This window comes from Malaclemys terrapin, chromosome 8 (assembly GCF_027887155.1).
Source record: "Malaclemys terrapin pileata isolate rMalTer1 chromosome 8, rMalTer1.hap1, whole genome shotgun sequence".
In the NCBI taxonomy this organism is placed as follows: domain Eukaryota; kingdom Metazoa; phylum Chordata; order Testudines; family Emydidae; genus Malaclemys; species Malaclemys terrapin.
The window spans coordinates 81,551,136-81,570,897 of record NC_071512.1 but is presented as its reverse complement, the minus strand read 5'-3'; the positions used below and the strand labels follow the sequence as shown (position 1 = coordinate 81,570,897).

Genomic DNA, 19,762 nt, shown 5'->3' with positions numbered 1-19,762 from the left:
CCGGGAACTGCAGCCAATGGGAACTGCGGGGGGTGGTGCCTGCAGAGCTGCCTGGCCGCACGCGCCTGAAGAGCTGCCTGGCCGCACACGCCTCCACCAGCAACAGCAGGGACGGGGAGCCGCCCAAGATGAGCGTCCCTACAAGCGGCTCCCCATCCCTGCTGTTGCTGGTGGAAGCGCAGCCAGGCAGCTCTGCACGCTGCCTCCGTCCCCCCTCCCTGAGCGCTGACTCCTGAGCTCCCAGCCCATTGGCCAGGAACCACAGTCAATGGGAGCTGCAGGGGCGGACAGGGCAGTGCGCAGAGCCGCCTGGCCGTGCTTCTGCATAGGAGCCAAAACATGCTGCTGCTTCCGGGAGCTGCTTGAGGTAAGTGCTGGATGGAGCCTGCATCCCACCCTCCTGCCCCAGCCCTGATCCCCCTCCCGCCCTCCAACCCCTTGGTCCCAGCCCGGAGCAACCTCCTACACCCCAAGCCCCTCATCCCCAGCCTCACCTCAGAGCCTGCACCCCTAGCTGGAGCCCTCACATACCCCCACAATCCAACCCCCTGCTCCAGCCTGGAGCCCCCTCCTGCACCCTGAACCCCTCATTTCTGGCCCCACCCCATAACCTGCATCCCCACCCCAGAGCCCCAACCACCTCCCACAGCCCAACCCCCTGCCTCACCCCAGAGCCCCCTCCTGCTCCCCGCCAATGTCTTTCACTAAGTCCGGTAATTTTGTCAAGTGTCCATTGTGCAACATGGTGGTACTGACCCCTGCTGCCGGAAAAGCAGCCAATCAGGGCCCAGGAGGGCCATCTAAAAAGAGCTGCAGAACAGAGCAGTAGTTAGTTGCTACTTGGAGCTGGACACGAAAGGACTGCATGCCTGGCTGGAAGAGCAGGAGGACCACAGGCAGTCTTCTGGCAGGGACCAGGGAGCAAGAGGCTTCTGGCTGGCTGCTAGGACTGAGCCAAAGACTGTTTGCTAGCAGAGACCAAGGGAGCAATGAAGGAGCTCTTGGCTGGCTACTAACTGAGAAGGGAGTGAGCCCGGAAAGGGCCACAGAAAGATAGTGTCTCCAGGGAGGAAGCTCTGGGGATATGGCCCCATACCAGGGCCAGGACTACTTAAAGACTCAGCTCAGAGAGGGCTAGAGAAACACCACCAGAGGGGTACTGAGATAAACCGTGGTGGACTGTATACCCCAGAAGGGGTTTGTTCTGGTTCACATGCAGATAGAGTGTGTGTGTGTGTGTGTGTCTCAGTCAGAGGGCTGAGTCACTGAAAACCCACCTGAGAACCACCGAAAGGGGTCTCCAGACCTAAAGAACGCACACACACCCAACCAGAATGGGGCACTCGTGAGAGAGGTGGGTGCCAATCCCGTTACACTATGTGAAAACAACACTGAGGCCGTAGTGCACAGTTCATATCAAAGAACTGGGAAATGCAAGAGTTATGATTCTAACAGTAACATCAAAATACTGCATTGTACATACAATACACACACACACACACACACACACACACACACACACACACACTCCCAACAAGCTACACAAAGAAGTCCATGGCCTGATTTCAGAAATGATGAGCAGCCATCGTTCCCATTGTTTTTAAGGGAAACTGAGATTGCTCAGCACCTCTCAAGAGCAGGCAGGAAGAACAAAGACATGAATTTGAAAGCTTTAATAAGTGTTACAATTTATGAAAAACCATGCATGAGGTAAAAATGTTGTAATAGTTGTTAGGAGACTGCAAAATACTTCCTAAACTGTCCTTCCACTAGAAACCACTTCCTAAAGTAAAGAAAGAAAATTCACCCACCAGATTTATATTCCTTTTTGGAGACCATACCATGGAATGGAAAGATTAAAGGCTGGAGCTTTCATAAAAGATGCATTTAACTCTACTGTAGCTTGAGTCTGGATTTTTGTGTCCCTAAATACCAATTTTATAGGCTAATTTTGATTTAGTGGTCAGTAGCAGTTATTTGTGAATTCTGATGCGAGAGGGTTATCTCTAAGCAGGGTGTTCAGAGCTGTAGCTCAAAACAGCAATTCTGGTAATCAATTTTGCAGCATGGATTATGGTTCAGAACCAGAACATTGCATAAATAGAGGTTTATTGCACTGAGTCTTACCCAAAGCCCACTGATGTCAGTGGAAAGCCCCCTTTGACTTCAATGAGCATTAGAATAGGCCCCAATTAGGAAGAGACCACACTCTACATTGACATCAACTGTCATTGAATATTTCTGGGCCTCTAGGGTCTCAGTGCAACTTTTTATTGCCAACTCTCCAGCTCCTTGCAAAGAAATAGTTCAGCGTGTGAACCATCTCTGCATACAAGTAAAAAAAGGGGAAGCAGTTTACCACATTATTTATTCTTTACCACACTGCAGGACCCCATCCTGCTTCCACTGACGTCAATGGGAGCAGGAGCAGGCCCCAAATTAGTGTATAAATGTGTTTTTTAAAAAGTGTCAGCTAGTAATTTTTTGCAGACTAAACATATGACAAACTCTAGGAAATACATCTACTTGCACAAACCACATTGTAAAGAGTGTAATGGCAACCACTGGACATCAAAAAAACGTCCTTTTGCAGAAATTTCTCTAGTATCTGTGTGATGTACAACATCCCCTCACTTCCCCAATGGAAAGTTGGAACTCCAGACATTTAGGCAAGGTCTAAACTGTGAGCTAGGGGTGTGATTACCCTGCCCACATTTGTGCTAACTCTCATAGCAGGAGTATAAATAGCAGCGTAGCTACAGCAGCTGTGCCAAGTACGTACCCCTCAGTTTCGGCCAGGTTTGTACTTGGCATGCCTAAGCCGGTGTCTCTGCTGCTGCTGCCCATACTACCGTAGCCACACTGCTGTTTATACTTGCACTAGCTTGATGATAGCCATGTGCATGCAAGAAGCGGAATCACACCCCTAGCTCATAGTGTAGATATAGCCTTACACAGCTAATGAAATAAAGGCTGTAGTGCCGTACACGGTCAGGAACACCATTACAATTACTGGGCAGCTCTTTCAAGGGATTGTCTTACTTTGGATCCGCTGCCACCAAAATACATTTAATCATGTGTACAAACAAGGTTAGTGTCACACCCTATCCTTAACATTGCACACACAATGGGTTATGGTCCAAACTTGTTTCTTTTCTAGGATCTGCCTCTATTTTTACCTTATGCAACAAAGCTTTCAGGCAGACTGTACTTAAACTGCAGCCGTGGCTCCCTATTAATTTGTCTGTTCCTAAGATTTTCACCCTGCAGGATCTCTTGTTATTCACTCTAGGTCTGCCAAGGCTGAATCCCCACTCTGTCACTTCAAGTGCAGAAGGTGGGGGCCCGCAAGGATTTTAAAAATTAATACTTGTCACTCCAGGATTGTATTAAACTCCCAAGGTTACAGCTTCTCTCTGACCTTGCCTTGGTAAACACTTCCACCACCAAATGCAAAAAAACCCCTTGAACTCAGGAAGGAGCACTTGGGAATTCCTCCCTGTGGGGTACCCTCGAGCCCTTTCACCCACCCTCCGGGGAAGAGCTGAGAAAGAAAACAAAGGAGATTAGCTGTGGCTATCAGCTAATCAAACAACATGCACAAACCTCTTAGGACACCAAAAATCCAATCCTGTTCTTAAAAAAAGGTAAATTTTATTAAAAACAAAAAGGGAAAAAATACATCTGGAACTTAGGCTTTTTGCTTGATCTTAAAAGAAACAATTACAAAAATTAAGCACCCAAAATAGTTTTCTTGGGGGTTCAGCTTAAAGGTTACAAGCAAACAAAAGCATCCGGGGTTAACAAAGAGGAGATCCACAAGCCAAAATAAGAAATAAACCTGATAGTGTCTAACTAAACATTCCCTACACAAATTATTTCTTCTAGGTATGGAAAATACTTACACAGCAAACCTTACACAGCATTTTTGCCTATAGCATTGCTGATCCGTGTCCCTGCAACCCAGAGCACAACAGAGAAAGGGAAAGTTTCTTTCCCCCTTTTTTAAAGTTCTAGCCTTCCCATTGGCTCTTTTGGTCAGGTGCCCACTTCCTTTTCTTTACCTGGGGGACTTTTAACCCTTTACAGGTAAAGCAAGCAGAGAACAGCTACCAAGAGGGATTTTACAGCTAACTGGCTGGTTGGGTGTCCATAAAAGGGAGCTACCCCCCGCTTCATTTATCACAAGGTCTAATATGCCTCAGAGAAACTTTCAGCTTTTCATACTTTTTAGTAGGACTTAAGAGAGCCAGCTGGCCTGGATGGCAGGGTGAGTTAGAAGAATAGCTCTGCATCTCACATAGGATATGCAAGACTAGGGCCATGTCTACACTTACCAGGAATCGACGTTGCTGTGATCGATGCAGTGGGGTCGATTTAGTGGATCTAGCTCTCCGATTGACTCTGGAACTCCACCAAAACTAGAAGATTAAGGTAAGTTGACGAGAGAGTGTCTCCCGTCGATGCAGAGGAGCGTAGACACCGCAGTAAGTCCACCTAACCTATATCGACTCCAGATACATTATTCACATAGCTGGAGTAGCATATCTTAGGTTGACTTACCCCGGTAGTGTAGACCAGGCCAAAAACCTGGTCACAATGTGCCATTAATTGTGCTCCCAGGTCAATCTGGGGATTTTCCACTAAGCCTACAGTGAGTTTCCTGTATATTGCATCACTTCAGTTGGACTGAATTCCTATACATCTGGAAGATCTGCATTTTTTATGCTTCTGCTGTGCCCTGCCATAAAGCTCTCCATATACTAGCACGGCCTTTCAGGACCTATGTTTAGGGCAAGGAAAAGGTGATAGCTTTTTAAACAACTGCCTTAACCAGATGTACACTTTTGGTTAAAATGGTAGAAGTTATAAATTTAAATTCTAAATGTATTCGATTGAAAACCCTGAACCTCAAAGTAATGAATGTTTCTGCTGAAATACTGGTAAGCTAGGATGAACACTGCGTGCATTTGCCTGAACAAACTGAAAATCATGTATAGACTTGCATGGCAGTCATGCCCTTTCCTTTCAACATATGTATGTTTAACTGGGATAATGCCACAAAATGAATCAGTGCGAGATTAAGCCTTTTTCACAGACCTTCCATCTTCCAGTCTACATAAACCAGGCACTTTTCAAAGCTCGGTAGGTCTGAGATGGAATCATGTCAGCTGCTCCTATCAAACTCCCTGTACCGTACATCACCACTGAACAGACTGGCCTCAGTCACCTCCAGGGCCAGCTCCAGGCACCAGCGAAGGAAGCAGGTGCCTGGGGCGGCCAATAGAAAGAGGAGGCACTCCGTTCGTTGTTGGGGCGGCACATCCGGGGCAGCGGCGGCGGCACTTCGGCGGCAGCTCAATCGGCCCGCTTCTGTCTTTTGTGGCAATTCGGCGGCGGATCCTTCACTCACGGTCTTCCTCTTTGGCGGCACTTCGGCGGTAGTTCAATTGGGGTTTTTATTTTATTTTTTTTTGCCGCTTGGGGTGGCAAAAAAGCTGGAGCCAGTCCTGGTCAACTCAAATTATACCCAGTATTATTCCTCTTTCACAAGAGATAGGGTCAATTGCAAAAAAAAAAAAAAAATCTAGTGCCTTGAAGCTTTACAAATCTGGGCTCTCACATGAAACCCAAACACACACACACACACACACACACACACAGAAAACAGTCGTACAATATGTGACTCAGATGAAAAATGAATCTTTAAATTAACCATTAAACAGTGAGCAGCTATAATCAAATGTCATAAAAATACAAACTCTTCACAAGGCCTGAAAAAATATTGTTTCCTCTTAAATGAAAAACAAGAGCCATGTCCTGCTATTGATTTACACATAGAGGGTGCAATCACCCTCCTGGCCAGGTCCCAGGCACCGATCTGAGCTGCAGAGTGAAACTGCTCGCTGGAGAAAAGAACTGGAGTTGCCTACATGGAGTGTCTGCCTGTGTGGAAGATGTGAATGTAGCCCAACAGTCCTGTCTTTAAAGGACAAGTCTGTCTGCCCACGTCCATCTGCCTGTGGGATTTGGTCAAGCTGAGGGACACCAGCCTGCGCTGAAGTAGGAGTACAGATTAGGTGTCTAACTGAGCTGGGAGAGGAGCAGGAACTGGGATGTGGAGGGAAGCTCTTTTCCCATAAGTAGGGAGAGGGATTTTCACCATAGGATAGGGACAAGTGCTGATGGCCAGTGTCAGAGTGGGGGCTGCGGGAAAAGAGTGCTGAGTAGTGGGAGCAACGGGACAGGAAGGAAACCGGGTGGGAGGGTTTTGGAAGGGGGCAGTTTGATGCCTTGAGGGAGAAGGGCCTGCTGTTCAGACTACTGTGGATCCAGCAGCCACACAGCCAGTTCAAAGCCCAACCTATTCTAGTTTACACTAAAGAATCCATCCCACATAACTCAACACAAAAAGGACAGCAGAGGCCGCCTTATTCCACAGCCCAGAGACGGGGAAGCAGAGAACTGAGACCGAGGCAGGAGAGGTAGACCAGAGTGCCAATGGCACACATGACATTGTTACTCCCGGGGCAATTCTGCGCCACTGCGCAATGCAGAATTTTGCAGAAATTAACATTGTGCGTGCAGAATTCCTTTCCCCCACAGAAATGACCCAGCAGAGCCCAGCTCACACATAGAAAATACTGCTGGGGGGAGAGGGAGGGAGCTAAAGGGTTCCTGACAGCTGCATTTCCCAGCACACCCTGAGGGAAGGAGAGGATGGTGCATGGGAAACTCCATGCAAGCTTGGGACCGAGCATCAGGCTGTTTCTTCCTCTGGATCCCTGGGCTAAGGTGGGGGGGGGGGTTGAGTGTATTAGCTGAGAGGGCCCTGCATGTGGGCTCGGGAGGGTGGGGGTGGAGAGATTGTGGGTGTCTGGCCCCCCCAGCAGGACTTGGGGAGAGGGCAGAGAAACAGGAACTGGGTTGTCTTAACTCTTTACTCTGGGTTGTCTTTAACTCTCCACTCCTGGGGGACATTTTTTGTGTGTCTGTATTGTTACAGACATACTTGCTGACAGGTATTTTTAAATAAATTACCAAAATAATTGAAACTGGTGTGATTATGCAGTGTTATTTTGACAAATAAAATTTGCAGAATTTAAAAATACACCTCTACCCCGATATAATACGACCTGATATAACATGAATTCGGATATAATGCGGTAAAGCAGCGCTCCGAGGGGCTGGGGCTGCGCACTCCAGTGGATCAAAGCAAGTTCGATATAACGCGGTTTCACCTATAACGCGGTAAGATTTTTTGGCTCCCGAGAACAGCATTATATCGGGGTAGAGGTGTAGTGTGCACAGAATTTTTAATTTTTTGGCACAGAATGTCCTCAGGAGTAACACGACCACAAGCCATCTTCCCTCTGCATATCTTCTGCTCTCTGGTACTCTTCTATGCAGAAGAGCTGAGCTGACCAGCAGGATTTCACCGCAGCCTCCCAGCTGATACTGACAGCTGCTTATTATGCTTCTTCCTGCAGCAAAGCGTGTCTGAGATATCACAGCTAGCAGCACTGTGATGTCACACATGCAGCACTATGGTTTCGCTGAGGGGTCGAAGAGAGCAGGGGGCCTGTGAGTGGAAATCAGTGTTTAAAAACACAAGCAGCTTTGTAAATGGCAAGCAGAATAAGCAAAGAAATCAGAAAACATGAAAGTTAAGAGGGGTTTATTAGATCTAAGTTAAATATGCCTGAAGTTTCTCCAGCAGAAGAGTCCTTAATTAATAAGAAATCCACTCTCCTTATTTTGCCAAACAATCTTGACTTAGAGCTTTGATCCTGCTCACACTCAAATCAATGGCAGTTCTGCCATTGGCTTCAGGCGGAGCTGGACCAAGCCCTTATACTCCATCTAGTTCAAGTAATTTGTACCAGCAAACACAAAACATAGCATGCTAGGAATTATCTGTTTTTGTGAGGTAATGCAACACTCTGTAAAGAATGCAAAGACATGCAGTAGAGCCTTAGCCAGAACAATTAGTTTTATGGAGATGATACATATAATGTAATTATTATAAACAGTGCTTGCTCGAACCACTTCTAGTTAAGGCTGTGTCAGGCACTCTTTCTATTTCAGAATATCTTCAAGGATTTAATCACATGGCATTAAAAATAACTCCCCTGGGCTAAAATCAGCACTAAGCACGGTGACATGTTGGTTCCACAATGTACAAAATAGCAATATTTAAACTATTAGTTTGGTAGATTATTTTGCACCTAAAAAAAAAAAACAGGAAAGAAGTTAGTGATTTAGTTTCCAATACTTTTTGCATAGCACATTTAAAAAATAGCCTGCCTGGTCATGACTGCATGTTTTAGAGCAGGGGTCGGCAACGTTTGGCACGCGGCTCGCCAGGGTAAGCACCCTGGCGGGCCGGGCCAGTTTATTTACCTGCTGACGCGGCAGGTTCGGCCGATCGCGGCCCCCCACTGACCACAGTTCGCCGTCCTGGGCCAATGGGGGCAGTGAGAAGTGGCGCGGGCGAGCGATGTGCTGGCCGCGGCTTCCCGCCGCCCCCATTGGCCCGGGACGGCGAACCGCGGCCAGTGGGGGCCGCGATCGGCCGAACCTGCCGCGTCAGCAGGTAAATAAACTGGCCCGGCCCGCCAGGGTGCTTACCCTGGCAAGCCGCGTGCCAAACGTTGCCGACCCCTGTTTTAGAGCATCCTAAAAAATTCTTTCCAAGATAGCTTAAAAAGCTATTTGTTGTGAACTAAAATTTTAATTGCTGATTTGAAGGGGTGTTTCACCATGCAGTATGATATGCTCGCTACAACATGCTGATGTATATTTCCTATGACATCAGTTGGGGCTGATGGTGCACCCAATGGTTAATGCCCAAGTTGCTTTCTATTTCAATGGGAGCAGGATCTGTTTTACGTAAGTGATTAGTGAAGCAAACTGTGAATGACACCCTTTACAATTATTGTGTAGTCTTTCTGAAATTTCAGGAATAGTCTGTGCTGAATCAGACAAATATGATCCACCGTTGTGTCATCGTTACAGTTCAAACGGACAGCAGTAGGACCATATCTTATGTGTGATCTTAGCTACAGAAAATTAAGGCCATATACTCACTGCCTTCCCTCCCCCACCCCAATGCTTTTTTGTGCTAGAAATAGGGCCGGCTCCAAGCACCAGCGAAGGAAGCTTGGGGCAGCCAATGGAAAGGCACGGCACGTCCGGGTCTTCGGCGGTGGGTCCCTCTCTTCCTCTTTGAGCTGCCACCGAAGTGCCGCCGAAAAGGAAGAGAGGGAGCGAAAGACCCACCGACGAATTGCCACCGAAGAATGAAGTGACACGACTGAGCCGCCGCCGAAGTGCCGCCGATCGGCTTTCTTCCGCCCCCCTGCTTCGCCGCTTGGGGCGGCAAAAAAGCTGGAGCCAGCCCTGGCTAGAAACAAAGTGGCTGGTGCTTTTCCCATTCCAGAGAGTGCACATTTGAAAGCATCCTAAAAAAATTATTTCCAAGCGAGTCCATAAAATTTTAACTTATGAAGTTATTTGTTAATTGCTGATGTGAAGGAGTGTTTCACTGTGCAGTACAATTTGCTGTGTGTTTTAAAGAAAAGGTGAGATGCTAAAACAATCAATGGGATTCACCCTGACACAAAAAACAGAAATTTAAACACATTTTATATGTCCCTTTTTTCTAGGCCTTGGGCCTGATCCTACAGGGTGCACATGTCTACCTAATTACCTATTTTATATGGTTGTCACCACAGTATATGAGCATCTCACAACCGTTAATGGATTTTTATCCTCATAAAACCCCCGAGGTTTGTTAACACTATGGAGGTGGAATTGAGGTACCGGGCAGATGAAGTGATTTACCCAGTGTCGCACAGGAAGCATGTGGTAGAGACAGTTATTGAACCTAGATCTCCTGAGTCCCAGGCCAGTCCCCTATCCACTTCAAATTATGATCTCCTTTGGCAGTAATCTGTAGCGGGACCCCTGCCCAATGCCAGCTGAGGACTGGTGGTGGGAGGGCAACTGTGCCCCTTCTCCCAAGTCTTGTACCAAGCAATCAGTCTGAGCTATGAAGAATCTGGCCCTATATTTTTTGCTGTGTACTACACAGCAGACAGGAAGCATCAAAACCTAAGAGTCATAATTTCAGGATTAAGCACACACAGATGTATTTTGTTTTTGTGATGTCAAGAGAATATTAATATAAATGACAAGCCTTTTTAGTGCGTGTTTATTTATGTGTGGCTTCCCAGAATGAAATGTGCAACTATGGCTTGGGCAGAAAGGTTTGGAGAATTGCTTATGAGGAGTGTTTTTTAAAAGCAGCACTTATTTACAGTCTACTGCACAATTAAGCATCTAGTCAAGATCATGTTTGGCACATGTTTGAGAATCTTGCAATGGCAATTTTCTCCTTCCAAATGGGAGGGTTTTCTAAGTTGAGCTTCATTTCATAAACGTCCCACAGAGAACAAGAGAGAAAAGACTTCACGCTGCTCCCTCAAAAACAGTCCAATGGACTTTCATCGAAGCAGGATTGGATCCAGCATTTCACACCATCTCTCCCAACATCATGTAACGTGAAAGAGACATGGGAAAGTAACAGAGGAAAAAATGGTCAAACAATGAACGAGTGAGTCTTTGAAAAAACATGAACTTTCACATCAATAAGACATTATTCTTTGCTTTAACCACTAGTCCATGCGCGTCCTGACAAGGCCTGTGTTGTTAAGCTTACTTAGAGTTTCTAAAGCACTTTGATGTCGTTTGATGGAAGGTGCTGTACACAGAAGTGCTCAATATTATTTTGTCATTTTCACCATGATCACCAGGTGAATTTGCCTAAAAATGCCAAGACAAATCAGTAGCCAAGTGACTCCTGCAGGTACTGTGAGCTGCACAGTGTGATCCCTACACCCTTGTGGTTCTTAGTGCTAGATCAGAGTGTTAGGGTGTTACTTTAGGAGTTCAGTGTGTAAAGAAAGAAGAAGCATTCCTGATGGTTTTTACCCCTACATGTATAGAGAAGAGTTGGATTACAAGGATGACAAAAGATTACAATGGTTCAGGAATTTTCAGATGGATACAAGGGAAGTTAAACATTTAAATCTTAACTTCTTTTCTAATCTGACATGGTTTTATAGATAAATATTGCTTGATTTTTGGTTAAACATTAAACAGATAAAGTGAGCTGCAGGGCATAAGGGTGGAATCAGAGGATTCTTTATTTTGCAGTCATTCATTCTCAAATATCTAAATTCTTCCCCTCTATTTATCTTAAAGGCTGGCTACCCCCATCTGCATGCCTATCCCTAGAAAGGACAGCAGTTTGTATCTGCAGCTTACAGTGATGCAGTTTTCTACCCAGCCAAGGAGATGACAATAAAAGGAGACAGCTGCTTGCAACACAGGGAGTTTAAAGCTAAACGCAATACCTTCGTGTCGCATGCGATCTCTCGCAGGCCGGAAAAAAAGCAGCACAGACCAGTTTAGAGCTTCACTGAGACAACAATGCAGTTTTCCCCACTCCCTTTCAAACCAGTGGTTCAGTTCATTTAAACCTCTTGTATTTTTTTAAACTGATGTTACCCATCTGAGTAAGTGGGGAAAATATATTAAAAGTGACTGTGAGCAGATGCTGAGTAGTTTCTGGTGAAAAAGATCTCCCTCTGAAGAGTTACTATGTGTGTGCATAACATTAAGAGGTTGAAAGCTTTGTCGCCACGCCATTTATAGCCCAGTGTTATGATTGCTCAAACACAAATCATCAACACATTATTAGGATGGCAACAGTGTATTAATTACTGATTAACCTAAACTAGGAAGGGATGAATTAATTTTAACAACAGGTTTGGAGCAATAAAATATTTGCCACAGATGACAAAAGCACTGTATTCTAGAAATTCCCTTGAAGGACTAGTGGTAGATCTGAAAATCAGGTGTTATTTAGGTATAATTCCATATATGCATAATCCATGATATTTACCACAAAATGGTCCTTTAACACTACAACCTCCCACTTGTGCTTCCACTAGGACCAGAGATTCTAGCGCAAATCAGACTGCCAGACTCTGTAAACAATGCCCTTGGGCACAGCCTAAGAAAGATAACTGTTCTTAGTTTGTAAACTTCTTGTGCTGGAGACACATGCCTCCTCCATAGCATTGCTATCTGAAAATCATATAGTACAGACAGAAACTGTCTTCTTTACAACAAAGCTATTCCTTCTTAATAGCTGCTACAAGACAAATGCACTAAATACCATTATATGTGCAGGATGGTTATGAAAGAAGCTAGTCATTGTCGGACAGATAAGATATATCTCTACCAGTTGCTAAAGCAGGATGCTCAGGGTCATCTTGTTTTCCTTAGCATTCTTAAGCACTTACTGCAAAGCTTGTATCTGCAACTTTTAAAATCCTGGGAGCAGATTTATATTTGAAAACTGAGGAGTCCAGTTAAACAAAACATAAATCTGGCTTTTGCACTGCTACAGCCACTGCAGAATCATGGAACCACCTCCTATGCCCCTCAAGCCTCAAAACCAAATGTTCCTGTGCTGTCTTTTATGGCATCAGAGCTGGACAAAGTCTTTACTAAGTCAGCCCCAAAGAAACGGAAAGGGTTATTCATAGATTTTTAAGTCTAGAAGAGACCATTAGATCACCTACTCTGACCTCCTATATAATACAGACCACAGAATTTCCTCCAGTTACTCCTGCATTGATCCCCATAACTTTCATTTGACTAAAGCATATCTTCCAGGAGGCATCCAGTCTGAATCTGAAGTCTTCAAGAAGATAAAGAATCTACCACTTCCCTTCATAGTTTCTTCTAACGGTTAATCACCCTCACTGTTAAAAATGTGTGCCTTATTTCTGATTTGAATTTATCTGGCTTTAACTGACAGCTTCTTCTCAGCTGGTTATGATTTAATTACTGGTGAATAGAAGATGACTGAGCTATTAAAACAGAATGGATATTTTCAATATCCTTTTAGAAAAAACAATTGTTGATTAAGTGACACAGAAACTGGATGATACAGGGGATTCATAATGAAATTCTGAGGCTTTTTGTTTCAGGGTCACTAGATAAAATCTGGCCCCACTCTGTAGGAACTAAAAGTTATTAAAAATTGATGGGGTTAGTGGAGTATTTGAAATGAGTTAGAGATCTCAGACTGGATTCCCCACTCTGCGAAGGCCACTTTGCATTGTGTAAGGAGATAACTGGCAATCTCAGCCAGTGGAAAGCTGCAGAAAGTGATTCCACCGCCTGCACCAATTGCAATCTTCCTTCCCCAGTGGAAAAAGGGTTGCATTAGAGGCGGGAGCGCTGAGCTGTATCCTCCACTGGGTACAAGATCACCTCAGTACAGCACCTGTGTAGCTCAGACTGCAATGGGATGGGCAGCCCTGACTCCAAGAACTGCAACTGGCTCCCTACAATGCCCCCAAATCCTTCACTCCCTCCATATGCAGCTTCTCCTACCACTTCCTAATTACACTGCGAAAGCACCATCACCACTGAAGCTGTTTGGCCCCTGAACAGTGAAATTACAGAGGCAGAGATCCCAATGGGCAGAGTCTCTTTTTCTCATCCCCAGAAATGGAACAGGGTCCAGGTACATTGGTGGGATGGGGGGTGCTGATAATACCGGCACCCTCTGTCAGTCCCTTGTGGCCAAGTGGATGCAGTGTCGCCAACTCTCCTGATTTCTCCATGTGTCCAGCTAGAGCTGGAGTCGTCTCGCCAGGATGCCAGCAGCTCCAGCACGCCTGTGAATTTCAACCCTGCCTAGGGGGAGGAACCCACTCTGATTGGCTGCCTTCACCACTTGCCTGGGGATGAGCAACCAATGAGGACTACTGTTGGAGGTATGCAGAGTTCTCCTCTCCTACCGCTCAAGAACTGAATGGAGTTCTGGGATAGAAGAAGGGAGACACCAGTCTCACAGGAGGGGAAGGGGAAGCAGAAAGAGATGAGCAGCTCAGGGAAGCCCTGCTCCATCCTCCCTCCCTGTGAACAGTGAGTCAGTCAGCTCTGTTCCTCCCTCCCCACAACACCCAGCTTGGGAAGGGGGAGAAGGTGGTGCAGCACCCCCATCACACCCCAGGGGGGTGGTGAAGACCCTCACAAGTTTCAGGAGAAGAACTGGTGTGGGAACTGGGCAAATGTGGGGCCAGGTGGGAGGGTGGACAGGCAGATGTAGGGGGTGAAAGCCCCTGCAGCAGAGGCTAAAATCACCTTAACCAGACACCCTGTGAAACCAGAAGTCCTCAAATCAGACAGCAGTGCAACCACCAAAAAAATAAAAAAGCAAATACTGTATTGCCTCAGGGCTTCAGCCACGGGGGGGTTCGGGCTGCAGCCAGAGGGTGGGAGGGGTCCAGGGGTCCTGGCAGAAGGACAGCTCAGGTCTTCTGACCCTCAGGAGTACCAGGGCTCAGGGGTTTAGACTGGGGGGCAGCACTTGGGCTCAGAGCTTCAGCTCTGTGGCTCTGTTCCCGGCTTCAGCCCGATGGGGGGGTGCCGCGGCTTAGGGCTTTAGCTATAAGGGGAGCACTGGCTTCAGCCACAGCGCTCTCTCCGTAACTGAAGCCCCAAGCCCCGCACCCAGTTGAAACCAGGAGAGGAGCCACAGGGCTGAAGCCCCAATCCCTGGTGCCCCACATGGGGCAGAAGCTGGGAGTGGAGCCGCAGGGCTGAAGCCCCAGCGCTCTCCCGCAGGTTTAAAGTGCCAAGCTCCAGTTCTCCCTGGCAGCCCCTAGGATCAGTAGCCCCCCCCACTCAGAGTCCCGCAGCCCCAACTTCTCCGTGGCTGAAGTCTGTAACGTCTTATTCAGAGTTCCAGACCATTTCAGAGTTACAGACAATAGAACAATACACCCATAATAGGAGTATTGTAATATTTGGTGCCCTGTTCAATGTTGCAAACTTTCATTATCTAAATAAAGTGCCCATCCAGGGCTCTAGATGACTATAACAGTATCATTAAAATACAGCATAAAACTCAACAGCTTTCCCAAAAAGGGAACAACCTATCAGCAAACATCCCCTCAACATACACTCCAGCACGAGACCTTATCACAACTCCCCTTCTCCAAAAGCTTGGGCAAGAAGATGGGCCATCCTGTGTGTCCGGAAAGTCAGCAAAACTAAACTTTTACAGATTAACAGTGGGGAAATTAATCCAAGGTTGAGCACCCCACATTGACAGCTCTCTCTCTGATATGGAGGGAAGTTCCAGTTGAAACACCTCTGTGGGCTATAGCTATAGCAATATGGCACAGTGAGATAGGCAGGTCTCAAGCAATTTTAGAGTTTCATTGGTCAAATCCTACACCTACAGGTTAAATACCCACAAAACTTACTCTCTGGCTGGGATTTTCAAATTCAATGTGATTTAGGCACCTAACTCCCTTAGACTCCTTTGCAACTCCCAGTTTTTATTATTTTAATCCAGACAAATGCGCTGGTAACGTTGCTGTGAATTTTGTCAAACCTTCTCCTTCCAGAGACCTTTCTGAATTTTTTTTTAAGACTACAGAAAAAAAAAAAACACACATACATTTTGTAGCATTCTGCCTACAACCAAACTGTCTAACCAGCTACCAGATGAGGAGATATTTGGTCTACAACTTGATTGACCCTATGCTTCGTAATTTTTCATGGTGTGACATCTTCTATCGCCTAAGTGGGCAAGCAAGCACTGGCATGTCAATATCCAAGAGATTTTAAGTTATTTTTGACAGGCACATGGATTCTTATACATAATTTTCAATATTGTCTTACCTAAGACGGTCATGACTGTCTTCATAAGCTTCATTGGTGTCCTCCTACGGCTGATGGATCCACTAGTGTGTGGAGATAAGACATTAGTTTTCCTCTGGACGTACATGTAGATTCTTAGGTAAACCACCACCATAATGAAGAAAACAACTAGATTGGAGACAGTCCAGAATATCAGATAACTTCTGCTATAAATAGGAGCCAGGGAAGAACAGGTTGAGATATTGCAAAGGCAGTTCCAACCCAAAGTAGGCACAGCCCCCATAAAAATAGCAATGGCCCAGATCAATAAAATTAAAAAAGTGACTCTTTTCTTTGTGAGGTTACTGTGAACCCTCATCCGCACTACTGACATGTGTCGCTCAACAGCTATCACAAATAAATTAGCCAGAGAAGCTGTCAGGCTGGTGTCCAGAAGCCCCTGACGCAAAAACCATCGGTTAACAGTTAGCGTTTTGGACACAGGGCCAGTGTTGAACATCAAGTATACATAGGCAATGCCAGCAAAAAAGTCTGCAGCAGCTAGATTGGCTAGCAGATAGTAGAAGGGGAAATGAAATCTTTTGTTTTTGACCACAGCTGCTATGACCAGTGAATTTGAAATAAAAATAAACAGGCAGAAGAAGGTCCCAAAACATAAAACAATAACAAGGTTTGTCCCTGACCACTCATCTACTGTGTCAGTGTTGCTCATGTTATAAAAAAAGTCCATACGTTTATCATAGTGGCATTCGTTCATCCTGGATCAGGGCCTTACATCCTAGGGGGAGAAAAAAAACATGAATTAGATTTCATACCTTGTCTTTGCTTGAAGCACTGTGCTGCAAATACTTTGAGTGTAAATGTTCCCAGAGAATAATTTTCATATCAGGTAGAACTAGTGCAAAAAGAAATGCTGCCTGAAGGAAAAACTGCTCTAATATAGTCTCTCTGATTAGGCCCCAATTAAAAAAAATTAATCATATGCTTAACTTGATCTTGATGTCAAATGGGACTTGAGCAGAAGCTTAAAGTTAAGCAAGTGCTAAAGTGCTTTGCTGAATCAGGGACTTAAACATTAACTAGTTAACGCTTTTGCAGATGATGAAGCTGAAGCTCAGAGTTTTAGTGATTTGCTTGAAAATATGTGGAGAGCCAAAAACAGAACCCTGATTATCTTACTCCCAGTCCTATGTTTGAACCACAAGCCCATCATTTCTCCCAATACCCAGCTAAAACAGCAAAACACAAAAATCCCACATCTTTTCCAGTTTATTAACCTAGCAACATAAAACTTTTACTTGTGAAGTATTTTCCTGTTTCTGAAGCATGTTAATAGATATAATATGTAAATATACACTATTTAAGGCATATATTCTCAATACATGCACATAACTCCTATCAGTAGTAAATTAGTTTAAATGAATGGATTTAAAAGTGAAAATATATGTTATATTACATTTTAGAATAACTAGGTCCAAAGGGTGCAGAGGATAGAAAACTGGTGGAGGAGTTTGTGAAAATAAAAGTGAAGTGTTGGCCTTGGGTTCTGGATTGATAGCCCTGTAGAATAAAGTCTCCTATTCATCCACAAGGAAGGTGAAGCATAGGTAGCAGCAGTGGCATGAGCTTTCATACACTGTGTCAACACTGTTTTGGACAGATCGCTACTAAAGATGACGAGAGGGATAGTTCATTCTCCCTATTACTTCTCACTTTGACCTGTCTGGGTTGACTATCAACATCAGCCAGGATAGTGTTATTGTGATATGTTCATGAGGAACTATATTGAGATACAACGTATTTAATGCAGAAGATTCAACAGCCATCAGATGGTATTGACTTTCAATAATCTTGGCACAAAAAGTGGGAGTGTGCTAGTAAAATTCAGAGGACACAGAGTTAGAAGATATTGCCAATACAGAGGAGGAGTGGAATTTCATAAGATTTTGATGACCTTGAAGACAAGAATAAGGGAAATGGGATGAAATTTAATAGTGCAAAGTGTAAGGTCATGCACCTAGGGCAGGGTTGGGCAAACTATGGCCTATGGGCCGCATCAGACCTTTTAACCCAGCCCTCAAGCTCTCACTGGGGAGCTCCAAGAACAACAGTTACGAGAAGGTGAGCAACTGTTCTCTCTTCAAGATATTGCTCATATCGATTCCAGTTAGGTGACTCCCAAGCCTTACCCTAGGTGGTGGGGTCAGAATTATGGAATCGCTGATTGGAGCACTGCTCTGCCGAAAGTTGCATCATCTCTGGCATGTTGGACGATGGTGTAATGAGAGGTGAACGTATGCACCAAGGACCAAGTTGTTGCCCTGCAGATTTCTTGGATTGGGAGTTGGGCCAGGAATGCCTCCAATAAGACCTGTGCCTGTGTGGAGTGTGCCATAAGAGCTGACGCTGGGATTTTGGCTAACTCATAGCATGTGCAGATGAAGGACGTGATCCAGGAAGATATTCTTTGCGATGATACCAGGAGCCCTCTCATCCGGTCTGCCACCGCTATGAATAGCTGGTTCGACTTTCTGAATGGCTTAGTGCATTTGATGTAGAAGGCTAGTGCCTGCCTAACATCCAGAGAGTGCAGCCTCTGCTCGCAGTTACTGGCATGAGGCTTGGGGAAGAAAACGGGCAGGTATATGCCTTGACTCGTGGGAAAATGTGACACGACCTTAGGAAGAAAGGCCAGGTGAGGCCTAAGTTGCACCTTATTCTTGTGGAAGACTGTGTAAGGTGAGTGAGAGGTGAGGGCCTTCAACTCAGACACCCTGCATGTTGAAATCACAGCGACCAGAAAAGCTACCTTCTATGATAGATAGAGGAGGGAGCAAGTAACTAGCAGTTCAAACGGGGGACCCATTAGTTTGGAAACGACCAAGTTAAGGTTCCACGCAGGGTCTGGCTGTCTAATCTGGGGATGGAGGCGTTCCAGGCCCTTGAAAAAAATGTCCCACCATGGGGTTGGCAAATACTCCTGGGTGGAAGGCTGAGATAGCAGTGAGGTGTGCCTTGATGGATGACATTCCCAGGCCTTGCTGTTTCAGGTGCAGAAGGTAGTCTAGGATGAATGGTATAGACACCTGGATTGGAGGTGTGTGATCCTGGGCACACCAGCAAGTGAACCTCTTCCACTTAGCTAGATAAGTGGCCCTGGTGGATGGTTTCCTCCTGCAAAGTAAGACCACCCTTACAGGTTCCGAGCACAGACGTTCCATGGAGTTTAACCATGAAACTTCCAAGCCGTGAGATGGAGAGACTTGAGGTCTGGGTGGAGCAGGCGACTGTGGTTCTGAGTGAGCAGGTTGGGGTGGAGTCGCAACACAATCGGGGTGTCCACTGACAGTTCCAAGAGAGTGGTGTACCAGCGTTGTCGAGGCCACCAGGATTACCTCCGCTCTGTCCCTGTGGACCTTGAGAAGAACCTTGAGTGCCAGAGGGAACGGGGCAAAGTGTACAACAGGCAGCCTCCCCAGGGTAGCAGAAATGCGTCCGTGACTGAGCCTGGGCTGTGATTCTGAAAGAAGCAGAACATCGGGCACTCACCTGTTGCTGCAGGTGGCAAACAGGTCGACCTGGGGAAACCCCCACCTTTGGAAGATGGAGTGTATGACGTCCGGACAGACGGACCACTCGTGATTGCGGAACAATCTGCTGAGGTGGTCTGCCAAGTCGTTCTGAGCCCCTGGGAGATGGGACGCTTGCAGGTGAATGGAGTGGGCTATGCAGAACTCACAGAGCCTGAGGGCTTCTCGACACAGCGGGAGGAACGGGCTCCACCCTGCTTGTTGATGTAAAACATGGCAGTGGTGTTGTCTGTCCTCACTACCACACACTGGCCTTGCAGCCGGGCCCAAAAATCTTGGCATGCTAGATGTACCACCCTGAGCAACTTGATGTTGATAGGAAGGCAGAGCTTGTCCCAAGATCATAGGTCCTGCATTTGTAGATGTCCCAAATGCGCATCCCAATCCAGAGCTGATGCATCTATTACCAGGGA

General features: G+C 46.0%; 1 protein-coding gene across 4 annotated transcripts in view; it reads right to left on the bottom strand.

Moving 5' to 3' along the window:
- Positions 1-19,762, bottom strand: part of LPAR3 (lysophosphatidic acid receptor 3) — a 47,117-nt gene that overhangs the window by 8,545 nt on the left and 18,810 nt on the right. For 3 of the 4 annotated variants that reach the window (XM_054038262.1, XM_054038259.1, XM_054038261.1), the window contains exon 2: positions 15,781-16,537. In XM_054038262.1, the coding sequence (XP_053894237.1) occupies positions 15,781-16,516 (736 nt within the window). In that variant the 5' untranslated portion in view covers positions 16,517-16,537. Of the gene's footprint in view, positions 1-15,780; positions 16,538-19,762 lie in introns of those variants that run through there. The other variant, XM_054038263.1, reaches the window with a different exon arrangement.